This window comes from Alexandromys fortis, unplaced genomic scaffold, assembly GCF_014885135.2.
Source record: "Alexandromys fortis isolate MF-2015 unplaced genomic scaffold, M_Fortis_MF-2015_v1.1 scaffold_48, whole genome shotgun sequence".
Taxonomy (NCBI): Eukaryota; Metazoa; Chordata; class Mammalia; order Rodentia; family Cricetidae; genus Alexandromys; species Alexandromys fortis.
This window is the reverse complement of record NW_026067947.1, coordinates 10,240,302-10,266,175: the sequence shown is the minus strand read 5'-3', so window position 1 is coordinate 10,266,175 and position 25,874 is coordinate 10,240,302. Positions and strand designations below refer to the sequence as shown.

The 25,874-nt window shown below is 38.3% G+C and overlaps 1 protein-coding gene across 3 annotated transcripts in view; it reads right to left on the bottom strand.

Annotated features, from left to right (window-relative positions):
* Nucleotides 1–25,874, bottom strand: part of LOC126506109 (contactin-4) — a 997,903-nt gene that overhangs the window by 203,016 nt on the left and 769,013 nt on the right. For all 3 annotated transcript variants that reach the window (XM_050149411.1, XM_050149413.1, XM_050149412.1), the window contains one exon: nucleotides 14,311–14,508. In XM_050149411.1, coding sequence (XP_050005368.1) covers nucleotides 14,311–14,508 — 198 coding nt within the window. The remainder of the gene's footprint in view (nucleotides 1–14,310; nucleotides 14,509–25,874) is intronic.

Sequence of the window (25,874 nt, the reverse complement as noted above, 5' to 3'; positions counted from 1 at the left end):
TGTTTCTATAGTACTGAAAAAAATGAACATTTTTTAAAAGATATGACTTGCATATTAACAATTTACTGATTTTTAAGGGAGCAGTTCAATGATTCTTAGCAAGTCTGTTAACACATGCCACTGTCACCAAAATCTGGTTTCCGAGCATTTCAATACTGAAATAATATCCATGATGTCTATTTCCTGTTAATTTCCAGCACAGCATAGCACACAGCCTACAACAAACTTTGACCTACCTTTTGCACATATCCCTGCTCTGGGCATTTCATAGTAGTGGAGTCATATATCTGCAGCCTTTTGAAAGTATTTCCTTATTTTTATTTTATTTATATAAGTATTTGCCTTCATATATGTAAGTGTACCACATGTATGGCTGGTTCCTTTGAAGGTCAGAAGAGGGGGCCGGTTCCTCTGGAAATAGAATTCCAGACTGTTGAGAGCTGCCGTGTAGGTTCTGGGAACTGAACCTGGATCTTTTGCATGAATAGCCGAAGTTCTTAACCTCCTGCCTCTCTTGGTATCATTCCCATCTGGTTTCTTTTATAAGGCCTGCTTTCCAGGCCCCTGCTCTAGCACACCAGCATTCTGTTTGGCCTGTTGCAAAACTGGATGCCACTGTAGGCACATCCCACATTTTATTTATAAGATGAAAATTTGCGCTGGTTTCATAGTGGTCCTATAACAAAAAGCTACAAACCAAGCAGCTGAAAGAACATGTTTTTCCATAGTTCTGGAGGCATGAACAGGCCTGAGCTCCAGGATTCTGTGTATAATCCCTTGCTTCTTTTTAGGTTCTGGAGCTAGCTGTTAATCTGCTGTGTTCACTGACTTGTGGTTATGTCATTCAAATCTCTGCCTCTGTTTCAAATGGCTCTCTGTATCTTCTCTGTGGGCGAAGGGCCCATTCTATTGCAGGATGACCTCCTTTTAATTATCTGGACTCACAATGACCCTGATACTTAGTAAAGCTCCGTTTTTGAGGATGGAGGTGGGGAAAGGTAGGATGCAACATACTGCAGCACTGACAGATGAGCATTTGGGCAGCTGCCATATTCAGCTACTGCCAATGATGCTTCAATGAGCCATGGTGCGCTTTGTGTGTCCATATATTCATTTGCCTTATGCTCTCTATGACATTCATATACATGACTCTTTGCTGATTTATGTCTTACTGCAAATGATGCAGCCTCAGAGTAGTGTTTTCTGATTACCTTCTCTAAACTCTGTCTTCACTATTAATTTCTATAAGCATTTCTCATGTCTTTCAATGTATCTTAACCACAATGTAAGACTCTGTAATTTGTATATGTATTTAATAGCATTCACGCAGATGAAAAACACAACACCAAGTGATGTATCTATATTTTTCATACTTGCGTTCATATCTTAGGTTCCCAGTCTCTTAATAGGTATTCAGTAAATAACTATGGACATAAAACATCTTAGAAACTCCACAGTGCCTCTCGACAGTGCAACTGTTTCCTATTCTCTGCATAGAGAGTTTTAAACAAGCTATTTCCTCCATTGTACATCGTATCTTGAGGACTAACTGTTCACTTTTTTTTCTGTGCCATTCACGAATCCTAGCTCATTAACAGGAATCTGAGAAAAGTGAGATGAATGGGAATGTGTGGCAAGGAGGAAAAGACGGGAGGCATGGAGGCATTTTAAATGTGGCCTATAATAGTAAGAGACACATGCTGTTTTCCAGCCATGAGCGTCATTTACTACATATCCTTGTGGTTTTCATTTACTAACATCAACTGTATAGCTTGTTTTTCTGGTCATATGGGGGTAGTTTCTTGGAATAGAGAGTGAGCCATATTTATAGCAGTATAAATATGAACAAAGAATTATCAGTAAGAACAGATTGATCCAAATACATAGCAGTAATTACAGTACATAAAGATGATTTTTTCCTGCTGCTTATAGGAAAGTCAGTTTACATAAAGAGTAACCTTGTCTTATCATACAAATAAGGAAGCACTTTTCTTTAGCAACACCGCGAATAATATTTTTGGGAACACCTGCGGAAGCTCTCCATCTAATTTGGGCTACATCTGGTGTTATAGGCTGTGTTTTATTTGGCTATTTCTTTTATTCTAACTATTTCGGCCTTTACTTTATACATAAAATGTGAAATCTGTTACCTTTCTCTTTTGAAGCAAACAAAAGGCTGTTTAAAACAGATACATAATTTTAGGTCATTTTTCTGGCCACTTGGACACGTTTGGACTTAACTGGCCTAGAGATGATCTGATGACTTACAGAGCAAGACCGTGGACAAAATGACCTCTGAGTCCTTTTCCATTCTTCACAAAGGATACTTTGAGATACTAAAGTTTAGATATATCTAATTACCCAAGATAAACTAGAGAGAATGTATGCAATGCACCCTGGGTGAACCAGGAAACATTCTCTGCCACACTTTTCTTCCATGTAGATTAAATGATTTGCCCATCATGTCCAATTGTAAAAAGACATACTTTCCTCTATACATTTACTCATGAGCTTGGAAATACAGTCTAGGCTTATGAAATTCAAGCTTCGATGCTTTCTCTACAACTAGAGACCCATTATAACAGTTCTAAGAGTTACACCACATACCCGAAATTCCTAATGTCAATGTTCCCAAAAGGCAAGATCTTCGCTCTGTTTATGTTACAGTAGAACTTAATAAATATTAACATCAATCATAAACTATTCAGTATGCCTGGCAAAGGGGTCTACAGTTCACCAATGTTAGCACTGTACTGATTTCTGTTTCCACAGCTTTTACAAGGCTGCTGTTTTGGGTACACTGTCTGGTGATACGGCATATTTAAACAATGAGGAGTTGTTTACTGTGTAAGTAAAAGCTGTTTTCATGAGGAAGCCTGGCTAGAAGTTTCTGGGTATTTATTCAGAAGCCGTCGTTTATTATGTATTGAAATCACCTGGAGGGCTTGCGTTTCTAATTTACAGAGCAGAACGACAGACCAAGGATGAGGAGTGGCAGCTCCAAGTAGCTCCCAGGTGATACTGCTGATGGTTTCAAGAAAACACCTTGAGCGCCACCATTCCTTATTCTGAGCCCGAGCAAGAGGTCCAACCTGACATTAATAAACCTGTCGTGGTAGCACATCATGGTGGGATACTAGGGACGGAGGTCTACCAGTGATGAGACGATGGAAAGCCACAACTTTGCTGATGACCTTGTGGGCAGAGGTTGTCCCACATTTTAAACCTAGACACTTATTAAGGGGTAATGGCTGCGTCTGTAAGAGCACAGGATTTTAGGAAATAGATGACAATTTATGGAATATGAAAGTGAAATCAGCCACATGCTGCTCTTGTTTAAGTACAATTTGCAGAGCACTGTGCTGGCAGAAGGAAGACAGTTTGCAAAACTGTGCGCCGAAAGATTTTTGCCAACGCCTGCCTTAGCTGGAATCTGCGCTTGCTAAATTAATCCACAGATGGAACGAACATTTACTAACTTCCACTGAGTGGGATTTTCTACTGAAAAAAAAATAATTGCCAAAATTGGCTTGGAAAAAGTTTCCGCATTGACTTTCTTGAAAAACAGGTCACACGGTGTGCATTCCATTAACCTAAAAATATTTGGAAATATCTGATTAGTCATACAAGTTTCCTCAGCTGAATTCGCCATTGTGGCATTAAAAAAAAAAAAAAGTCTGACTTTTCCTTAGTATGAAGGAAAAGCTGATGAAGTTCAGAGGATCGGTTGTGGTTTATTTCTGTCACTGAGATAAAACCTATGACCAAAAGCGACTTAGAGAGGAAACAGCTTATTTGGCTTACAGATTCCCATCACAGTTCATCATTGAGAGAAGTCTGGGCAGTCACTCAAGCAGAAACAGAGGCAGGAGCCATGAAGAGCACTTCTTACTGGATTCTACCCATAGTGTGTTTAGTCTGCTTTCTTATATGACCCAGGACGACCTGCCCAGGGGTGGCACTGCCCACAGTGGGCTAGCCCTCCTACATCAATCAATAATCCAGAAATACCCCCCTCACATTCCCAACAGCCTATCCAACCGACTCAGTTCTTCATCTGAGGTGCCTTCTTCCCAAGTAACTTTACTTTGTATCAAAGTGACAAAAAGTAACCACCAGTGTCTCTCCTGTATCTCTACCCCCAGCCCAGTAAGATAATGCCTTCTAAATTGGGTGTCTAGCAAGAATCTTCTACCACTAGAGTAAGGTAAGGTAGTATAGCAAGGATATCATGTGTCTTTTAGTATCAGGATCTTGGAATGGTCTCAAAACAGACAAGAAATGAAAGTAAATGCATTATTTGTCTTAAATAATATCTGCACCTCCTTTTCTTTTCAATAGCTAAGATACAGGGGAAACTTTTTCTACCAGGTTGCCTCAATACAAAGCCAGCGTGAGCATGTATCCCTGCGTGGCCAGGAGAGTGTCTGCTCACCAGAATGCCTGAAGTAACTTGCCATATCCAGTATGTATAATGGATTATAGGATATTGAGCTATTTTTGTCTCCTTTGAGGATATTCATACATATTAAAATGTTTTTCATGTTGTGCTGAATTAATTCTCTCTCTGTCTCTGTATCGACTAACACTAACTGAAATCAGTGGCGGCACTATTGATAGTTGTTTGATAGTTAACAGCATCATAGTCTCAGCAGTCAACGACGCCTTCTTATGAACGTAAAGAGTACAGGATTTCTTTGGACCTTGTGGGTAGAAGGTCTAACTCTCTCATTGTACTTTGCAAACAGTCATTGACAAATGTCTTCCAATAGGTAGGTGAGTGTGTGCTAAAAAAAAATTTTTAATAAAACCAGGTGGTGGGCCCAGGAGCCACAATGGGCTGACCCCTAAGCATTGGGAAAATGGGGAAGATTGTGGCATTTGAAAGAACAATGTAATCAATAGACTATTAGAACTAACAAGAGGTTTCAATAAGCTTAGCGGATTTCAAATAACTTTTAAGAGTAGAAGCATTCTTTAGCAAGCAGTAACAATTTAATAGTATGCTTAAAAACAAAGTACCATTTAGAATAGTAACAAAGATGATAGAAAAATCTAGAAATTATCCAAGAGTAGTCAACTTAACAATGCAGAGGAATTTTATTTATTGAAACAGGCCATGGGAATGGCTTGCCTGCAAGGGGTTTGTCAGCACTGAGTTTCTTCTGATGGGAACTCTTATTTCATTTTTGGTTGCCTGACATTTCTTGGAAGATGATTTTCAGGACCATGCAAATCTTTGAACTGTCAATCTATACAGAATTCCACCATCCCACTCACTATTCTGTGGCTTTGGCATATCACTGAAAGTCAATCTGTTTTAACTCTGCACTCTCATGCAATACAGCCTCACTCTTGATTCCTGCTCCCACTAGACAACTTAACTATATCATTTCCAAGTACATAAAAATGCACACATTCTTCCTGGAAAGCTTACAAAGTGTATTCCTCAGTATATATTGGTCAAATATATGATTACAACTTTGGGACTAGCAAGATGGCTCAGTTGATAAAAGTGTTTGCTTCCAAACCTGATCTTTGGGTCCTCATGATGGAGCAAAAGAACTAACTCCTGAAAGTTGGCTTCTAATCTCCAAACCCCCAGCCTATAAATAAATAAGTAAATACAATCACTAGCCCAAGTCATCTCAGTTTTAGGCAAGACAGCATTAGCATTTTATTTTACCCATAGTTTCTCTGTTATTCTATTGCTGAGAATCCAATTTTATAATCCCAATAAAAAATAAAACTAGACCCTTCGATAGTTTGGAGTTCTCTAAGATTGTGTCACCATGGTCGGAAAACTGGCTGCTTTGACTTCATAGTATACTGCACACCGGGAACACTGAGCAGATGCTTCCTAACTGACGAGCCAAATGACCATCCAAGACCTTTGGCCCCCATGGACCCGAAATGGAATTGGCTGGAATAGAGGTCTAAAGACGACTGCCAAGTTCCTAAGCTTGTCAAACCTTCAGAATATCCACAGCCATTAAGACTCTATTAAATCAGATTAGCTATGGCAGCTTAGAGAAACATCTCATATCCTTTAGTCATTTAGATGTTCTCATCAAACATGTTTTATGCCCACAGATCCTTAACCGTGATGTTGTTAGAAAATTAAATCATGACATGATTGCTGTGACAAAGCTGTAAGAAAGTCACAATTAAAAGTAAGACTTAAGTAAAGCAGAGAATTTGGGGGAGAAATACCTAAATAATGCAAAATTACATTTAAGTAGAGGATATGTAACTTTGCTTGTTGCCTAAATGCTGGGATATCAATAAAACACTCTAAGTAGGTCAAGTACACACTGAAAGAAATATTCCAAATACTCTAATGCATTTTTTTTTTAAAAATCTGACTCCTAGGTTAATTAAGTGGCTCATAAATAAAGCTGATTTATTTATGAAGACAAATAGTGTTTTCTAGGACTCCCAGGAGACTCTAATACAGGTTGGAGAAATATTAGAAAGACTTGCTGTGAGTAGCTAGCAAGATCATAATGGAGGAAACATGATACAAATGGAATATATTTATAAACACCTCTTCTTTTGCTCTTTTAATTTATTTTGATATAAATTTGGAACTATAGAATGGGCTGTGTTGATTTGTGGCATACATTTTAATGTTGATAGAGATGAGGTATCTTTCCATGGTCTCTTCATAGTGAAGGTGAATGTACTTGTTGCCTGCTATGATTTGTATTTGGAAGAAATCTGACCCTGTGAGGAACACATGTCTTGTCTGTATAGAGTAGTGTTTTATGCAACCCGATCTTTGCAAATTTTGAGTTTGAAGAAAACTGAAAAGCTATGCCTAGAATCCACTAAATGACAAGAAAGAATCTTACAGATAATTTAATATATATTGCTCATCCATGTAGCAAAGAAAACTAAAGACCAGAGAAATGACACCACTATCTCATGTGAATTGGAGTTCATTTTTACTGTATTCCAATAGTCCACTACTTTTCCCTTCCTATACATGTTCACAACATTTATTTTTGTCCACGTTCAGTGTTTTCTGAATCTATGAGATGCTGAAATCATCATCTGGCCTTTCTTCCATTATGTTAAAGCATGATCTAAGGTAAGAACTTGGGAAAACATGGCTAAGAATTTCACTTTATACTCCAAGAATATAAATGTATAATTTTAGTATTTAAAAAAATATATTTTTTGCAATAATTCCTTACATGAGTATTATATTTCTACCATTTACATTTCTCCTTCTTCCCCTTCAACTCCTCCTATTCTATTCATTCCCTCTTGAATTTATGATTTCTTCTTTTTCAATTAATAGGGTTGATACTTTGGGATTCAATAACCCATAAGGAGAAAGCTAGAGGTAATATCTTTCAATATTTTAATTTTATGCTGAAGTATAAGCATTCAAAAAGTAAATTTCACATAAAGACACAAAGAATATATATATTACATATATATATATATATATTATATAAGTATGTTTATTCCTAAGGTGTAAAAAATATAAGGAATAAAGAGAAAAAAAGAATGCAAAAGCTTCTAAGGATAAATTTGTTGTTCTCTATTACTTGGTATTTCTTCTACATAGAGTTTGTTCTAGTTAGGGAAAATGGATTAAAATATTTAACAACCAGTGTGCAAAACAAGGGCTCACCAAACATAACCAGGCTGAAATCATCTTGCTCAGCAGTTATCTTGGTTCTAGTGAGCAAAACAAAACTTGCAAACTAATCTCTAGCCAGTCTCAAAAAACAGAGATAAATGGTCAAGTCTATACAAGTATTCTTTATGCTCAGTTAAATGCTCATGTGAGTAATGGATGGCAGCATCCTTACAGATGTCCTCATTCCCCGATTGCTCATTTCTGTGTTAAGTCTTTTTGTCATGAGACATTTCAGGGGAAGTGGTAATGACTGGGGATACAGGAAGTAGCCTTTCAGATTTATCACCAAATTCTATTATTTCTCTAACATATGCTTTACATTAATCTGCTATTTTTTGTGGAAAATGTGGGACAAATTTGAGACCTATGCAGAAAGTATATAATATTCCAGGCTCATTTTTATTACTTACCAGCATTAGACCTATTATTGGTCAATAGACTACCGTACTACCTCTAGTAATAGCTCAGATGCACATTTTCTAATTGAAATCTTTCCTTTCAGGATACCTAAGTATAAAAGGAGACTGCTTTAAACTGCCAGATTCATCGCTACCCTTACTGTGAGTTTATCCCCAAATAAATAAACCTTTTTTATACTCCTTTCCAGGCTATTGTGGAACTCTTTGAAACACCTAAACCTAAGTGATAGGCACATGTTGCCAAATAACAACTCACATTATTTTTCATAACACATTAAAAAATATGTAGAAAAACAATTACAAACTCTGAAACAAAATTCTACCGTATCTGTCTAGCAATTTTCAATTATGTATGTTTTTTAATTAGAGAATACTGTAGAACAAACTTCAGTTACTTGGAAGAATCCCAAATGCAAAATTTTAAAAAGTCAATTAAGGAAAAGCAAAAGAGTCAGCAGAGCACAGGACAGCTCTTCCTCAAGTTCAGATAAACAGATATGTATAGGGGCCAGGAGTCCCATGTCACTTCTCAGCTCTTCAGAAACCCCTTTTCCCCAAAGCAAAGATGTAAAATTTGGTTAATGTAGTTCAGCTGTATGTGGTTATATGTTCATGTGTGCAAGTACACAGGGAGACCAGGAGAGAGAGCTACTCAACATGGGAGCTGGGATCCAAATGTAGGTCCTCCAAAAGAACAATATACACTCTTTATCTCTGAGCCATCTCTCCAGGCCCAACGCCGGGCAGTGGTGGCGCACACCTTTAATCCCAGCACTCAGGAGACAGAGGCAGGCGGATCTTTGTGAGTTCTAGGCCAGCCTGGTCTACAAGAGCTAGTGCCAGGACAGGCTCCAAAGCTACAGAGAAACCCTGTCTCAAAAAACTAAAAATTAAATAAATAAATAAATAACAAAATTTTATACCAAAAGAAAAATACTGGAAGTTTAACCTTGTTAATTAGCACTTTGGAAACACAATTCTACCTATATTCTACAAACAAAAGTCCTTTTTTTCATCATTATTATTATAATTTTATTAAAATAAAGTTTTATGAGCGTATTTTGGGTAAGTCATTGATGTGTACTTTTATTTCATCAGTGCTAAACCACTTTGCATGCATCTTAATACACAAAGTCCCTCTCGGAGGTAAATACAGCTGTGCTAATTTTATGTATGAGTAAACAAAGGCCAATGAGTAAACAAAAGCCAGTGAGGTTAAAGGGAAACTTTCCTATGAAATAGCCAGTAACTGGCGGGTCTTGATTCTAAGACCCTGAGAACCAGTTCCTCTGTCGTTCTGGCTTATTTCCTGGCCCAAAATTGAATGAGGATGAGGGAAGCAAGTGAAATGCACTCTGTGAGATACTGGATTAAAGGAAGAGCCCGTCCAAAAGGCCTGTGGGACAATGTGCTGGGGGCACTTGGTGAGTGCATTGAGATGTGGGAAACCACGCCTGATTCCCATCACCACCTGAGCCAAGATTCACCATTCACTTTTTATGGTGCTCTGGTGATCTCTTGTACTGGAAACAGTGAGTCTAAAATTGCTTTCCTGGATGGGACTCAAAGGGATGACTTGACTAGTAGGGGAATCTAGTTGTTTAAGTTACATCTGTTGATGGTGATACAAAGCACCAGTTGTGGCAATTAGTTTGGCTGAGACTCTAATGGCCTCTGCTTTACTTGTTATGTTTCTGAGTCAGAAAAAGGGTGGGAAATTTTGAGTGTGCTTCAGTGATCCAAAGGACTATACCAATTCCACACTCCTTGCATATATCAACCAAGCATAGCAACTAAATATAAGCTCCTGTAGAGTGATAATTTCATTGATTTTTTTAACTCTCACAGAATAGACTTTATTAAGGATGTCATCTTAATTTTGCAATCTCCTTTTGATTTATAACTCCCTTCTTCTCTTACATTCGGATAGGAGCTAATTAAATAACCTGTTTTGTGCTTAGTAATTGAACTTCATATCCATTTTATGTACTCCAGTCTAAATGAGAAAGATAATATAAATTTTTACTATGCAACTCTCATGCAAATTAAGAATGAATGGGCATTAATCGCTGAAGAATGAGGTGTTTAGCCTGCAAATTCTGTGATAAAATATTCTAATACAAATCATTGGTCATTTCTATGAAGATGGAGTAGACAATAAATTTTAGGAATAAATCTAAAAACCAAGCAAAAAGCAAGATTCCTGCCAGCTTGAGGAATCCATGGTAATACTAGACTTCCCATGTTCCTGATTTTGGTTCCCACTTTCAAAAGCAGCTGCTTTTTATGATGTTTGTCTCCAGCTGTATCTTGCTGCATCTAAGTCAATATTGCATTATATCCATGTCTTGACACACAAAGACAGGTAATTCTTTTGTTTAGATATTTGGTACAGAGACATTTTGTTTAGGAACCCCCCAAAGGGTTCTTTTTTTCTTTTCCTTTTAAGGATCTTATACAAAATGCCACCAAAGCAGAGCCTTTTTTGATTTTTTTCTTTCTGGAACTGGAAAGTTGGTCTCTGTGCCTTTTGACAGAGCTGGTACTTTGTTGGACATCATTTTTTAAATTGGGTCTCATGTAGCTCAGGCTCTCTTTATACTCACTAAATAGCTGAGGATGACCTGGTACACTTGTTCTACCTGCCCCAACTTTCTAAGTGTGGGGATTTCATGGGTATATGCCACCAAACCTAGGTTCATATAGTGCTTAGGACTGGACCCTATGCATGCTAGGCAGGGACTGTATCAGCTAGGCCGAGCTACATCTTCAATCCATCTTGCCTATTTTGTGTAATGACGACAGTTTGATTCTGTAAGTACTATGCACCGCGATAATTTAACAGCAATCTACCATAGTAATCTGACTTTTGTTGTGCTGCAGTCAGGATGTTTTTGTTAAGTACAGAGTCTGATTGAGTAGCGTGAAGCTGGAAAAGTTAGTAACAAACACAGATATATCAGATGAATATTATGACAGAGAAATCAACCAAAACACTAGATAATTCTTTTACTTTTTTTTTTCTTTTTCTCTTTTTTTTCTTTTTTTGACAGGAATTCTCTATATAACAGCCCTAGCTGTCCTGGAATTAGCTCGGTAGATCAGGCTGGTTTTGAACTCACAGAGCTCCACCTGTTTCTGCCTCTCAAGTGTTGGGATTAAAGGTGTGCACCACCACCACCCAGCCTGGCAATTCTTTCTCTTGTTATGGTAAAGGTCAAGTGTCTGGCTTTGTAGATAATGTGTAAAATAGGGTCATCAGCTTTTCCTTTGTAAATTTGCTTGCTAAACTGTTTCAATTGTTTTAACGAATAGCTTTTTTATAGAGTCTCAGTTGCTAAGCCAGAAAGGATGCTAAGCAAGAATGCATCATTCTTGGTATTCTCCCATATCCAGTGTATCACTAAATTCTGACACTTTTACCTGCATTTCTGTCCTTCTCAGCTATTCTCCTTACCCAGTGTGGTGGTTTAATGAAACTGGCCTCCATGAACTCATAGGGAATGGCATTCTTTGGAGGTGTGGCTTTGTTGGAGTAGGTATGGCCTCTTTGGAGGAAGTGTGTCACTGTGGGGGTGGGTTTTAGGTTTCCTATGCTCAAGATACTGCCCAGGGTCACAGTCCTTCCAGATGCCTTCTAATTAAGAGGGAGCCAGCATCATGTCTGCCTCCACATGGCCATGCTTCCCCCGCCATGATGATAATGGAATGTACCTCTGAAACTGTAAGAGGGTCACCCCAATTAAATGTTTTCCCTTGGTTACCACCACTCCTAAGGTGGAATTTTACAGTAGTCTTCTGACCACTCTTTGGAAGATTTTTTTTTTTCCTTCTGGAAAGCAGTCAATTAATCTTTCTAAAAACACCAGTCACTCTCAGGCCTACGATCCCCTAATGCTTTTTCACTGCTCTTCAATAAGATTCAGTCTTCTCCCTCTGGTCTCCACAACTGCCACATTAAACTCCAACCCAGATTAGTAAGCACAAGGCACATTTACTTTATTCTTATTTCCAGGACAGGTAGAAGTTTTTCTTTACTTTCTCTCTCCACCTCAGGACCTTTGAGTGTGCTGACAGCTCAGTCTGGACTATTCCTCTTTCTTTTCCTCTCAGGACTGACTTATCATTCTGACTACAGCCCCATGTCCATCTTCAGAGAGAATTTCCATGGCAACACTTTCAACAGGATATAGCCACCCCACAGAGCTTCTATTTTTTTCATGCTGTGTTATGTTTATTCTTAAATAAAACTGCAATTTGCTCTTTGCCCTGCTTGCCTCTCACCGTTCTGCTGTCCGGAAGAATATTAGAAGCATAAAACAAGGGCCTGTTGTTGTGCTTACTGGAACATAGAAACAATGCTGTCAAAGTGTCTGAAAACTAAACTATTCGTGAAAATTTTTCAGTGTGTTCTCTATTTTTAAGGATGTTCAGACCATCTCTAAACAGCTAATTTGACAGTTAATACCCTGATCTGAAAACTTCAAGTTCAAGCCCACTTGGGCATCAAGTTCAGCAGTAATGAAGAGCTACAGAATAAACGTGCCTCGCTCAGTGGCAGACCACTTGCCTAGCGCATGCCAGGACCTGAGTTCAATCCCTGGCATCGCAAGAAACTAGACAGGCAGAGCAATGCATGTGGAAAATAAAAGGCATTTTTTTCTATAAGACTTAATGCAAGAGCTTGTGTAGGATGGAGAGAAGAAACAGTGGAGGTTTAAAATACAGGGCTCTGGTGATGGTGGCGCATGCCTTTAATCCCAACACTCGGGAGGCAGAGGCAGGTGGATCCTGTGAGTTTGAGACCAGCTTGGTCTACAGAGCTAGTTCCAGGACAGCCTCCAAAGCCACAGAAAAACCCTGTCTTGAAAAACAAAAAAATAAACAAACAAACAAACAAACAAACAAACAAACAAATAAATAAAATAAAATACAGGGCTCTGGAGCCAGAAGACAAAGTATGGTGTTGGAATCCTATTCATGTGTCTTTTACATTCGTTACCTAACACACCTAAGCCCGATTCCCTCAACTGTGAAAGATGATGCTCTTTACGTTTTAAGTGGATAATCTAGTACATAAGAAACAACCAACAAATGCTTGTTATTAGTATCTTGACTGATAATTTCATCATCCGTATGATATATTCTTGTCCTTCCTTTCCCACTGTGCGTAAGAACTGGGAGGCTTGTTTTCTTTTGTTTGCTTGTTTGTTTTTAGAATAGAAACCTAAACCTCTCAACTATGAATCTTCAAATTATCACATTGCTTTTTCCTACTGGGCTTAATTATACCTTTGTTTTCATTCTTCCAATGAATATTTAATGACACATTTCTATTTGCTACATCCTACTAGAGAGCAGTAAGCAAGGTAGTTTACATCGCACACCCTGCTACGAGTAGCAGGGGAAAGAGTTCGTGTGTGTGTATTTGTGGGGGGGCACAATAATGGATTTCACTGAGTTTAATGAGAAGTGGCCTGATGTAGCAAGGGTGGAAACAGCAGATCTGGAGAGATAGCATCCTGGAAAAAAACCTGGTATGTCTAAAGAAACAGAAAGACATAGTGCATATCACTTACTAAGTCAGAATTTCGAACTAAAAGAGGATTTTAGAAAAAGGAAATGATATATGCATAAAATGGCCCAGTAGATAAGTCATGGTACCTATATACCCTGGCTAACAAAAAAGTGCCTTTTAAAAGCACACGGTGATATAACCTATGCTCTCTGGATATTTGCATAGGATCCATATATTTTCATAAAATATTCTCATGTTGGGGTGGGGAATTAAAACTTCTGTCTCAAATGAGCGATCCATCTTTCTGAATTTCTCTGTGGCAGGAACTATGCTTTCACTATTGTATATCTAGATGCTATTTGGATAATTGAAAACCACTTTCTGGACTCTGAATACTAAATTACTCAGAATTGATTAATGAGCTAATTGTTCAACCTTTCACTTCATTTTTCCTGTGTATACAATTTAAGATCCTTTTGTTATTTACATTCACTTAAATTCACATCTCATCCCTGTTGAGATTAGCAATCAGACTTCTAATTAGTTTTCCAAAGTGTGTTTGTGGGCTTATTTCTTACACAAGTGGAAAAAAATGAGTATCAAATATAGAAAGTGTTAAACTTTTCTTTAAAGCCTTATGTGTCAATAATATAGTATCTTTCCATGCCCCACCAGTGAGCCCCATAAATAGAACTGACAAAATTATATAGACAACTCACCATCGTTCCTCAGGATTAGTGGTGTGGGTGGCCCCAGGACCTTGTGGTTCGTCACAGTATTGGTAACTACACAGGTATAATTCCCAACATCGGATTTTTCTACTTTGGCAATATACAGATTCCCAGTCTCTTGAGAAACAAAGCGGCGGTTGTCCTGATAGGAAGGGTATTCATTGAAGATCCAGGCATAGCTCAGCTCTGCAAGTACAAGAATCATCATTGTAAATAAGTCTGTTGACCCTGGAAATTTGCTGCCTTTAGAATAAAAGTGGTCAAGGTAGAAACTTAAATTGCTGCTCTTCACCTTATAAAGTATAAATGGTAGGTGATGTGGGAGTGATTTCTTATTAATAAAGAAACTGCCTAGGCCCATTTGATAGGCCAACCCTTAGGTAGGCGGAGAAAACAGAACAGGATGCTGGGAGAAAGAAGCTGAGTCAAGGAGTCACCATGATTCTCCCACTCCAGACAGACGAAGGTTAAGATCTTCTCTGGTAAGCCATCTCGTGGGCTACACAGATTATTAGAAATGAGTTAGATTAATATGTAAGAGCTAGCCAGTAAGAGGCTACAGATAACGGGCCAGGCAGTGTTTAAAAGAATACAGTTTCTGTGTAATTATTTCGGGCATAAGCTAGCCATGCGGGCAGCCGGGGACGCAGTTCCGCCGCTTCTGCAACAGGAAGGTAATCACAAAAGGCTTCCTACTGTCAGTCAATAATGCTTTATTTCAAGAGGACTATATGATACCCTAGAAGATGACTCAGAGAGATCCAGCCTTTAGAAGTCAAATGTATAAGCATGTGCCAAGTACTTTGAAGCAAGTTCTAAAGGAATCCAAGGTTAAAGACCCAAATATATAACCTTGACATAGTAATGTGAGATGCTACCCTGGCTCATTTTAGATTGCTTTCCTTATGCAATAATGATCACTATAGTACACTGGATTATAGGTTTGCATAGTCTTCTGTGGTATTAGATGCAGTTCATCCTTTTCATTAACTCAGGAGCTTTGACACAGGAAAAAAGCAAAGTAATGAATCAAAATTCTTCACCCTTAGCTGGGTGGTGGTGCACACCTTTAATCCCAGCACTCGGGAAGCAGAGGCAGGTGAATCTCTATGTGTTTGAGGCCAGCCTGGTCTATAAGAGCTAGTTCCAGGACAGGCTACAAAGCTACCTAGAAATCATATCTCAATAAACAAAAACAAAAACAAAAAAGCTTCACCCTTAAATAGAGTAACCATTCATATTCAATCCATTCTTTTCCTGTCTTCTCCCATTTTCAACTGAAATTTCTTTTCTTTTCTTCTTACATAGGACGTTGACTACTTCTCCAAAATTTTAATAAGAGGGTAATTAAGTGTTACCAAATACACACTGGTATCTTAATTATATCGCACATATAAATATGTTCTTCAATATATAGTTCAAAAAGACATCTCCAAAAGAAAGTGAGTGTGGAGTGGAAGTCAGAGAAGTATGCTTACAAATACTTACTCATCCCAGAGTGCATTGTGACAGTCCTATCTAGAAATAGTCTTTTGACAGCTCTTGACTTTTCATAAGGATTAGATGAAAATTTTGTGACTAGACACACAAGCCCATGTTTTCAATTCAAAGAACCCCAGACGACAATGAAGTTCTCTGAGTGGCTACAGTCAGATGGCTGGCACCATCATGTTCTAAGAACATCAACCTTTTCAACTCCGGGCACTTCACCCTTCCTCTCTGTGAAGTGAGAGCCAGAAATGTGTCCACAGCTGAACCATGACATACTGGCTACTGGCCCTGATTTGTTAAGATGGCTTTTCTCTTTAAAAATAACTTTGCTGGGGGAAGGAAAGAAAAAAAAAAAAAAAACAAGATACACTGGGAATCTCTGGTTATAGAAATATTTGGCTGAGTTACTCCATGCCATTCTTTCATATGATCTTGGTTAAATTCTAAACGCATGAGGGGTTCTTGGAAAATGGCTGAAAGGCCACTTGAGCTTTGTAAAGAGAGCACTAATTACTGATGAAGGCATCTTTGCTGTTTAATCCTTCAGTGAATCCCAACTGTAATTGAACTCAACTACTGAATGTGTCACAAGAAACATGTTTTGCCTTAATAATCCATTGTTGACTTACAAAGGAGGGGTTGTGAAGATTGCCCTCCCTTTATGCTAGAATTATAGCATTTTCACATGTATTATTTTGGAGAGCTATAATTATGTTTCTATGAGAAAAGTCAATCACACTATGTTTGTCCATGTAATTAGAGGTAACTCCATTGCTACTCTCAAGAGGATAGTGGGCATAAAAATAAGTTCTTCCCAAGGTCATGGAGCAATATCTTCTGATATAAAACATTCTATCCTGGAAAAAAGCTTGTTAAGAATCAGAAAGTACATGAATCTTACAAGGCTCAGGAAGTAAACAAATGTCTACATCTCAGGAAGTTCCTGAAACTCAACACATCTATGAAACCCTTTCTCAGAGTCGTATAAGTAAAAAGACTTCTGGGAAGGAGTGACTCTAATCTCAAGTAATACAAGGAACTCTGAGGAAAAGGCTTTTCATAGTTCTCACTCGTGTGAGGTAGGCTTTTTACTGATGCATTATCTGCATTCAAGACATCCTTGATCCTATAAGTAAACCCTTACCCATACTTCTGTAACTAACACCAATTAACTTAATGCTTTACTAACCTAGACATGGCAGGGCATAGTTTCTTTGGTCTGTCATTAGCATTCTGTCTGGGGTAAATAAATATTTGTTTATATTTTCAGGAAAAAATACATAATGATGGAGAGATGACTCAATATTTAAGTGTACTTGCTTTTCCAGAGGACTTGGGTTCAATTCCCAGCACCCACCTGGCAATCTCCTGAAACTCCAGGGCCAGAGGATCTGAAGTCCTCTTCTGGCACTTAGGTAGGTACCAGGAAAACACGTGTTACATAGATGTACATGCAGTTAAACACCTCATAAATATTAAAAAGAAGTCTAAAAACTTTTAAAAAATTTCAGACAAAACCAGTATGTTGCCTATTTCCAAAAAAAAGCAAGCAAACAAACAAATAAACAAAACAAACAAACAAAAAAAAAACAAACAAAAAAACAAAAAGACACCCAAACTTTAAGATAGGAAAAGACTAGATAACAGGTCACAAGAAAACATAATCTAGCAGGGACTCCTTCCTGTAAGAAAAGACTTAAAAAGGTCAGCAAGGCAGACAGTGTGCTCTGTACTTGACTCCATAATCATATTTCCGGCAAGCCCTGCTGTCTCTCAGCACCCCAGTTCTCTAATATGGACAGAGGAATGACCATGTGTCCTCTGATAAGCTTTAAGAAAATTTAACTATAAGCTAACATTTCAAAAGTTATAAAGTAGACATTACAAAGTAATTTACCAAGACAAAATTAAATCAATTCACACTTCCCCAAAGAGAGCTGAAATCAAATATACAAAACTATAATTTTTTTTCCCTTGAGATGTTTTTTTAAAACTCTTGTAGTGGCTAGTGGTGGCGAAGTCCTCTGAATTCTGAGGGAGGAATTTAACAGCCAGAAAACAGCTATTAGAAGAAAGACATCTGGTCTGGTATTTTATAGAGGGAAAGTGCCGAATTTGAAATCTGTGTTACATAAGGGAGACCACATAAACTCTCCCATTTTCTACTTCTTCATCAATAAAATGGTGATAATTTAAATTGGGATATAGGTACATGTACTGAGAGTCAGTTTATAAAAAAGTCATCGAAATGTCTGCCAATTTGTAGAGCTTTGGGTTATTATCTTGTCTGTCACCAGCTTAATAATTATAAAAGTAAAATTGTTTGTTTCATTTTATTCCTTCATTATAGCATATCAGTGAATGGGTTTCATGAGGCTGTTTTCAGACACACTTGCCATTATATACTTCTTCTTCATTATTCTACTCCTTGACGACTTTCACATCCCCCCATCTCTCTTTTAAAAATGGATTCAGTAGAGCTTGAGATGCAGCTCAGTTGGCCAATAGCTTGCCTTGCATGGAGGGGGGCCTACATTCAGCTTCTAGCACTACAGATGCCAGGTACAATAATGGACATCTCTAATGCTAGCCCTCAGGAGGTGGAAGCAAAACCAGAAGTTCAAGGACAACATCTTGAACAGTGCAAGTTCAAGGGCAGCTTGGTACACGTGAGATCCTGTCTCAAAAAAAAGAAAAAAAAGAAAAAAAAAAAGAAAAAGTCTTTAGCTAACATGCTATCTGATACATCTGAGAATAAGTTAATTTCTTTAATTTTGCTGTTTGTGACTTAAATGCCTTGGTGATTTCATGGGAGACACAATCAACTCTAAGTGCACACTGCAGCATCTCTTACTATTTGGTACTTGAATATGACTCTCTGTTTTACATTCAGCCCCTAATTCAAAAGGTCACATGATCAAGTCACTTGGCAAACACTTTTCTTTCAAGCAATTTTGGTAAGTATGCTGGTTATTTTTTTTGTCTACTTGGTATCAGCTGGAGTAATTTGGGAAGATAGAATTCAGTTGATGAGGAACAGCTCCCATTAAATTGGTCTATGGGCATTTTCCTGGTTGATGATGGATATAGGAGATACCAGCCAATGTGGGTGGGATCTCCTCTGCGAAGGTGGTACTGGGATATATAAGCAAAGCAGGCTGAGAAAGACAGTATGCCATGTTCCTCTGCGTCAGTCAATCCCTGTCTTGAGATCTTACCCTTACTTGGACTGTGGTTGGTGTTATGGTTTTCTGTCTCTTTAAGAGACAAGCCATGCCCACTCCCTCTCCCTCCCCCATCCGCTGAGGCAGGCTGATCTTCAGCTTTAGGCCTGAGCTTGCCCTTTTTTCCATCTTCCCCTTGGAGAGGCAGCTTGGCTTCAACCTCTCTCCTCACTTCTGCACTTCCCTCCTTCTCTGTCTCTTCCTCTTCTTCCTCTTCTTCTTCTTCTTCTTCTTCTTCTTCTTCTTCTTCTTCTTCTTCTTCTTCTTCTTCTTCTTCTTCTCTCTCTCTCTCTCTCTCTCTCTCTCTCTCTCTCTCTGTCCCCACTTCACCCTTTCCTCTCCACAACCCCCTGAATAAATATTCAACCTCATTCTGCATGTTATGTCTATCCATGTCTCTGTCTCCTGCTTGTCTGACTGCCATGTGTCTCCCTGCCTGGGACCAGCCACTGCTAGGGACCGACAGTCATCTCTGCCTGGGACTGGCTGCTCCCAGGGCCCACTGTCTACCACCACATGGCCTGCTACCACCATTTGGGACCTACAAAATTTCTGCTGCCCACTGCTGTCGGTGATCTTGCAGCATTTTTTTTTTTAAAAATATAAAAGTTGGGATATGTAAACAAAATAAAACTTTTCCCCAAGTTGCTTTTGTCTAATCTTTACTATACTATTATGAAACAAACCTGAACAATAAACAAATGTCCTTGAAATATTTTAGAGAGCCTTTAGTCATTCCGAAGTATTTGGAATTTATTATGCAATGAGCATCCCCTTCCCCCATATCAAGCTCTAGTATCCATGATTTCTATGCAATGATGTACTGTATCCTGGAACTGTGGGCCAAAATAAATCCTACCCTCCTAAAGTTCTCTCTCTCTCTCTCTCTCTCTCTCTCTCTCTCTCTCTCTCTCTGTCTGTCTCTCTGTCTGTCTTTCTCCCCTCCTCTGTCTCTCCATCACCCCTGTATCTGTGTGTGCACATTTGCAGAGACCAGAAGAGGAAATCAGGTTTCATGCTCCTTCTCGGTTCACTTTATTCCTTTTGATGTAGGATCTGTCACTGACCCTGAAACTAGACTGAAAGTCTCAAAGTCCCAGTGAGGCTCCTGCTTCTCCTCTAGCCAACAGCACAGGAGTTAACACTAGTGCACAGTCATGTCCAGTTTTATATGGGCTCTAGGTCCTAAACTCAGGTCTTCATGTTTGTGCAACATGGGCCTTAACCTACTCATCTATCTGTCTATCCATTCCCCCATTACGCTGCCTTTGTCAGTTGTTTTATTACAAAAATAAGGCAAGTAGCTAATACAAAAATTGGTAGCTAATTTGCTCTAATAAACCTGACCATGTAGAAGTTAGGTCTTTGGGACTGGTTTGCTGGAGGAATGAAGGAGAATTTGGAACTTTAGAATACAAAACTCATTAAATACTAGTTCAACTTTGTCATAGAATCTTTTCTAGTTTAATTTCAGGGACAATTTTTGGCATATCACTTGACTCCATGATTTCCATGAACTCTAACTGGGAAGTTGTAAATTATCCTGAGGGGTAGAATTTATTTTTAAATTGAATAAAAAGCAAATAAAAGCTAAGGAAGAGATGATGATAAAGAAAGAGAAAAAAAGAAGTTTGATGAAATAATGTTTTAATAATCTTGTCAAATTGTAATAACAGTATGATATCAAAACTTTCCATGTTCCAAAAAAAAAAACCAAACCTGAATTATCAAATGGAATGCCAAAGGATATTATAACATTTAGGAAAATGAATGGAACTATAAATCATTATGTTAATAAAAGGATACAAAATTAGAAAGACAAATATCAAGCTTTCTCGTGTTTGTGGAATCTAGATTTTTCTTTCTCTGTGTGTGTATGTGCATGCATGAATATGTGTTTGTGTGTTATAAAAATAGAAAGAGACTACAAGAAAGGAGGAAGAAAATTTCTGAGAAGAGAGAGTGTAAAATAAGATTAGTGGATATATGTGTCCAGAAAACTAGAAGTAGAACCTGTAATACAGAGAGAATAGCGGGGAGGAAGCTGGGGAGGGAGCAGGGTGCTGCAAATAGGAACCAAGTATGATAACCTTATTTGTAAAGCTGTATGGTCACAGCAAAACCCATTTCCTTGTAGGAGGACCAAAAAGTAATTTTAAATTAAAAAAAAAGAATATCAAAGAGATGGCTAAGGACCCTTATACCACCATTTCAGCATCTCTCTTTTTGTAAGTGCCTCACCCTGAAGACCAGGGGAATAGTCTAGCTGGGGAATAGGTAAAATAACAATGTTCACCTGAATGTTCAACCCTCAAACAGGACATCTCCAGCTGATAAATTAACTTGGTTTTCTTCATAGCAAATATCACTACCTGAAATATTGTGTTTCTGTTTGTGTATAGGTTCTAGGCCATCAGGAGGAGTGGAAGGAATATAATCCAATAACAACACAATATCAAAGCAGACAGAAAAAAAAATAGTAAAAACTAAATAGCACCAACATATCATGTCAGATATTTAGACTTAGAAGATATGAAAATTCTGAGGCCTAGAAAAGGTCAGGGTGAGACATCAAAAGATGGCTAGGCAGAAAATGACCTAATGTTTCTAGCAATGCTCCTGTTCCAGCATTCTGCTAGGACAACAGACACCCTTGGCATTTAAAAGTAAAGAATACTATTGTTAAACCACTCAACAGACAATATAGATTTCCCTGAAGAGCCAAAACCTATTTTTACCAGAGCAAAACATTAATCCATTGGGTTATATAAAATGCTATCAACATTCCAAAAAAAAGTAAAGCCAAGCAAATAAAAGAAAATAAACTCTTGTGTGCTGCAATGAGCAAAAACCATATCCCACTCAGTTTGATTTCCTCTGGGACTTCCATGCAATATTTATACTTACTCAAACTTGACAGATTTCTTTTGATAAGTTTTCACTCACTAATTGCTCTGGAAGTGACAGACAGTTTCTGCCCCATTGGCAATTTGTGACAACTGAGTAAACAGATATTTGGAATGCAGTGTATTACATGGATTGTGAAACTTCTGATGTTCAACAGAAAAGACTAAACGGTTATAATGTGGTACTAATTAAGGCAGAAGGATCTAGCAATGACTTTCTGATTTGGAACATCCAAAGTGACTGGAAATTAACTCAAGTCTTTAGTCTTTGACTAGGTCTCTTGTTCTTATCTGTGGACCAAGAGTAGGGAATTACTTGGCTATTGTTTTCTGAAAATAAACTAATCAAGGGATAGTTTAGGCACAGGTGCTCAGTGAGCAAAGCTACTCTGTGTGAATGTATTCTTCCGACAGACATGCTTAACTTTTCCTGACCCCAGTTTCTTCTCAGAGTCATGTGCTTACTGCATTGACTTGGATCCCAACAGTGGTAAATGTGTCATGCATTAAAAGATGCCTTTCTTGAATCCTCAGATTTTAATTTTGACCTTTTCTACTTTGCAGATCCAGAAAATAAAACCCAGAGAAATTCAGGAATAGAGCATGATGGCACATTTGGTACACAGCATGGACAGGGACATGGGGTGGACTCAATGTATGAAAGAGTGGGCTTTGTATGGCGGATGTATGTTATTAACTTCTTTATGGTGTGGTGATAAGGGGTCTGTTTTCCTTATCTGGAAGTTGAAGGAGTAGAATGGGATGATCCATTTATCTCTTCTAACATTAAGAATCCATAATTTCTACATAAATGTCAGTAAATATGACAGTTCATTTGTTGGTGAAATAAAGTGAGAAAAGAACCTCAGTAAGAACTGTACAGGTAGTTATTGTAAAGTCTGAAAATGATGCTAGTGGGCTGGAGAGGTGTCTTGGCAGTTAGAAATCATTCCTGCTCTTCCAGAGGACTCAAATTCAGTTTCCAACTCCCACAATAAGTGTTATACAATTACGACTGTCAGTAATTATGTCTCCAGCAGAGTTGATATCCTCTTCCAGTTTCTATAGGCAAAAATGCACATGCGTACACACACACAAACACACACACTCATACACCAGTAGATTAGTTGGTTGAATCTGGGTTGTGTTTTGTAGGAAATCTAGACAGGGACAGAATCTGAGCTTTAACAGAACAGGTGTCCCTATCTTTCATTGGTTTTAACAATACCTGATGATGTGAGAGTGTCATATATCAATCTGTTGATTTCATTGGTTAAGCAATAAAGAAACTGCTTGCCCTGATAGGTTAAAACATAAGTGGGAAGAGTAAACAGAACAGAATGCTGGGAGGAAGAGGAAGTAAGGTAAGACTCCTCAGACAGACACCATAGCTCCTCTCAGAGACACACACGATAAAGCTCCGACCCAGGATGGATGTAGGCTAGAATCTTCCCGGTAAGCGCACCTTGGAGTGCTTACACACGTTATTAGAAATGGGCTAGTCCAGGTGCGAGAGTTAGCCAAGAAGAGGCTAGATATAATGGGCAAGCAGTATTTAAAAGAATACAGTGTCCATGTAACTATTTCGGGCATAAGCTAGCCATGTGGGTGGCCGGGGCACTGGGGACGCAGCCCTGCCACTCCAATTACAACAGCCTGACATAGCTGGGCGGTGGTGGTGCACGCCTTTAATCCCAGCACTCAGGAGGCAGAGTCGGGCAGATCTCTGTGAGTTCAAGGCCAGCCTGGTCTAGAAGAGCTAGTTTTAGGACAGGAACCAAAAAAGCTATGGAGAAACCCTGTCTCGAAAATCAAAAAACAAAACAAAACAAAACAAAACAACAACAACAAAAAACAAACCAATACCTGACATACTTTTTGTGCAGTGTTTGTGAAGATGAATTTGAATGGAGGTGTGATTCTGTGGAAGTAACTATGAAAGATGTGTTTGAAGCAAATTTGGAAGTGATAAAGCCCATGTGAATGTTTCTGCTGGTTCACTGGCTGGTCAAGCAGTTGCTGGGCTCTAGCTATTTATAAAAGCTGAACTCCTGGCCCAGGAATAGAGAGCAGTGCTGACAAATGCTTGGAGGTGCTAAAGATTGGGGTTAGGATTAGTTATTAGTTCCCCTGAATAGGAGACATAACCACAGGGGATGATCCCTGGTTTGCCTGTCAAAAGACAAGGGCAGAGTCTGAGCTTCAGTGTTTATTAGAAGCTATGCACTTTCTATTCCTGTTTTTCACCTGAAAACTAAGGTAATAAAAGGAATACCTGTCTACCTCAATCAAGACTTTCATTAGTTACCAGACACAGGGGTCTATAAACCTTTGAGATTATGATAGTCATATCTTTCCTTTCCTCCTAATAAAATGTTATTTAAATGGGATATTAAGTTGCTTGTTGTTTTCTGAATTTGTAAAAAAATATTTTAAGTCATGAGTTTCCTGAAAATTCATAACTTCTACTCCCAGCAAATCAGAACTGGGCTAGAAACTCCATGGGTTTATTAGCTCTGGTAATCAGACATGCTATATAGCTATCAAGAGAGTCCAATGAATGTGTTGTATGAGGGATTTGGGAGCTACCTTCAAAGAACACTTTAGTTGACCTCTAACTATAACTAAGACACTAAAAGATAAATTTAAAGTAGTTTATGTCCCGTGCTCCAATGAACAACATTTGAGGAAACATGGATACTGAGGAGAGTACAGAGGAGATGAAATCTGCATATGGGGAAAGAGGATCAATGTTACACCTTTATTACTTAGACAATAGATTAATGGGTACTTAACTCCTATAATGACAGTGATAACCCTTTACAGCAAAGGTCAATGAAACCCTGTCCATCACTGACAGGACACCTTATTACAAATGCTCTGTGTCATAGGGAATTTGGTACAGTCTGCTCTATGCATTAGGAAAGATTGCTCAGCGTCCAGACACTGATGTCATTACCCATCAGCGCTGGATAGAGCAGGGAAGGCATGACAAGCATCTGTCACTTGGACTATAAGGAGCTACTTTTCTTATGTCCATGGCTGACAATTATATGTGTTTCTGCCTGACACAGATTCAGAATCATTCTCAATATAGTATTATAGGCAGTTACCCCCAAACAAGTTGTGGTGGCACAAAAATCCCAAATGGTTTCTCATCTTTACCATATAGGCTAACTAACCATCACGCATTGGAAAAGCCCAAATATGAAATGATCCTCAGTCCAGATGCCATTAATGGAAAGTTCCATACAAAACATTGTTTCATGCACAAAACTATTTAAATGTTGTATAATGTTACTTTAGGGCCATGAGAACATGTGCATGTGAATTATGAGTGAATTTTATATTGAACTTAGTGCCTCATTCCGATGATATTTCATTATGTATGTGCAAAAATCAAAAACTTCAAAGAAACTAACATATTTCTGGTCCCAAAAATTTTGGATAAAGGTCACTCAACCAGCAGTGACTGTGGAGGAACGAAGTAGCAAAACAGAGATTAGATTAGTGCTAAGTCTCACCCAACCTTGTGGCAGCATTGCTAAAATTAAGCCTCTGACTAAGGGGCTTCTGCTTTTATTCCATGATATTTTTAGTACATGTGACTTACTCACTGAGATGTGGCAATGGGGGTGTTGGAAGGCAGATGCCAAAGTGCTGTTTCCTAATGCACAAGAGTCCTTGAATTCTGCTCTGAATATGGCTTAAAATTTCCCCAATTTTATATATTACTTATTTTCTTGTCACTGTTTTATTGGGAAAATTGAACATTTTTCTTCGGGGTGAGGATTTTGTTTAGAAATTTGTGAGTAGAGTTAAGGGATTTAACTCAAAAAGTAATTTAACTCATTGATACGAGTATATAATGAAATGGAATATGATATTCATATGAATTTCAAATACAAATGGAAAGGTTTCGACTAAGTCT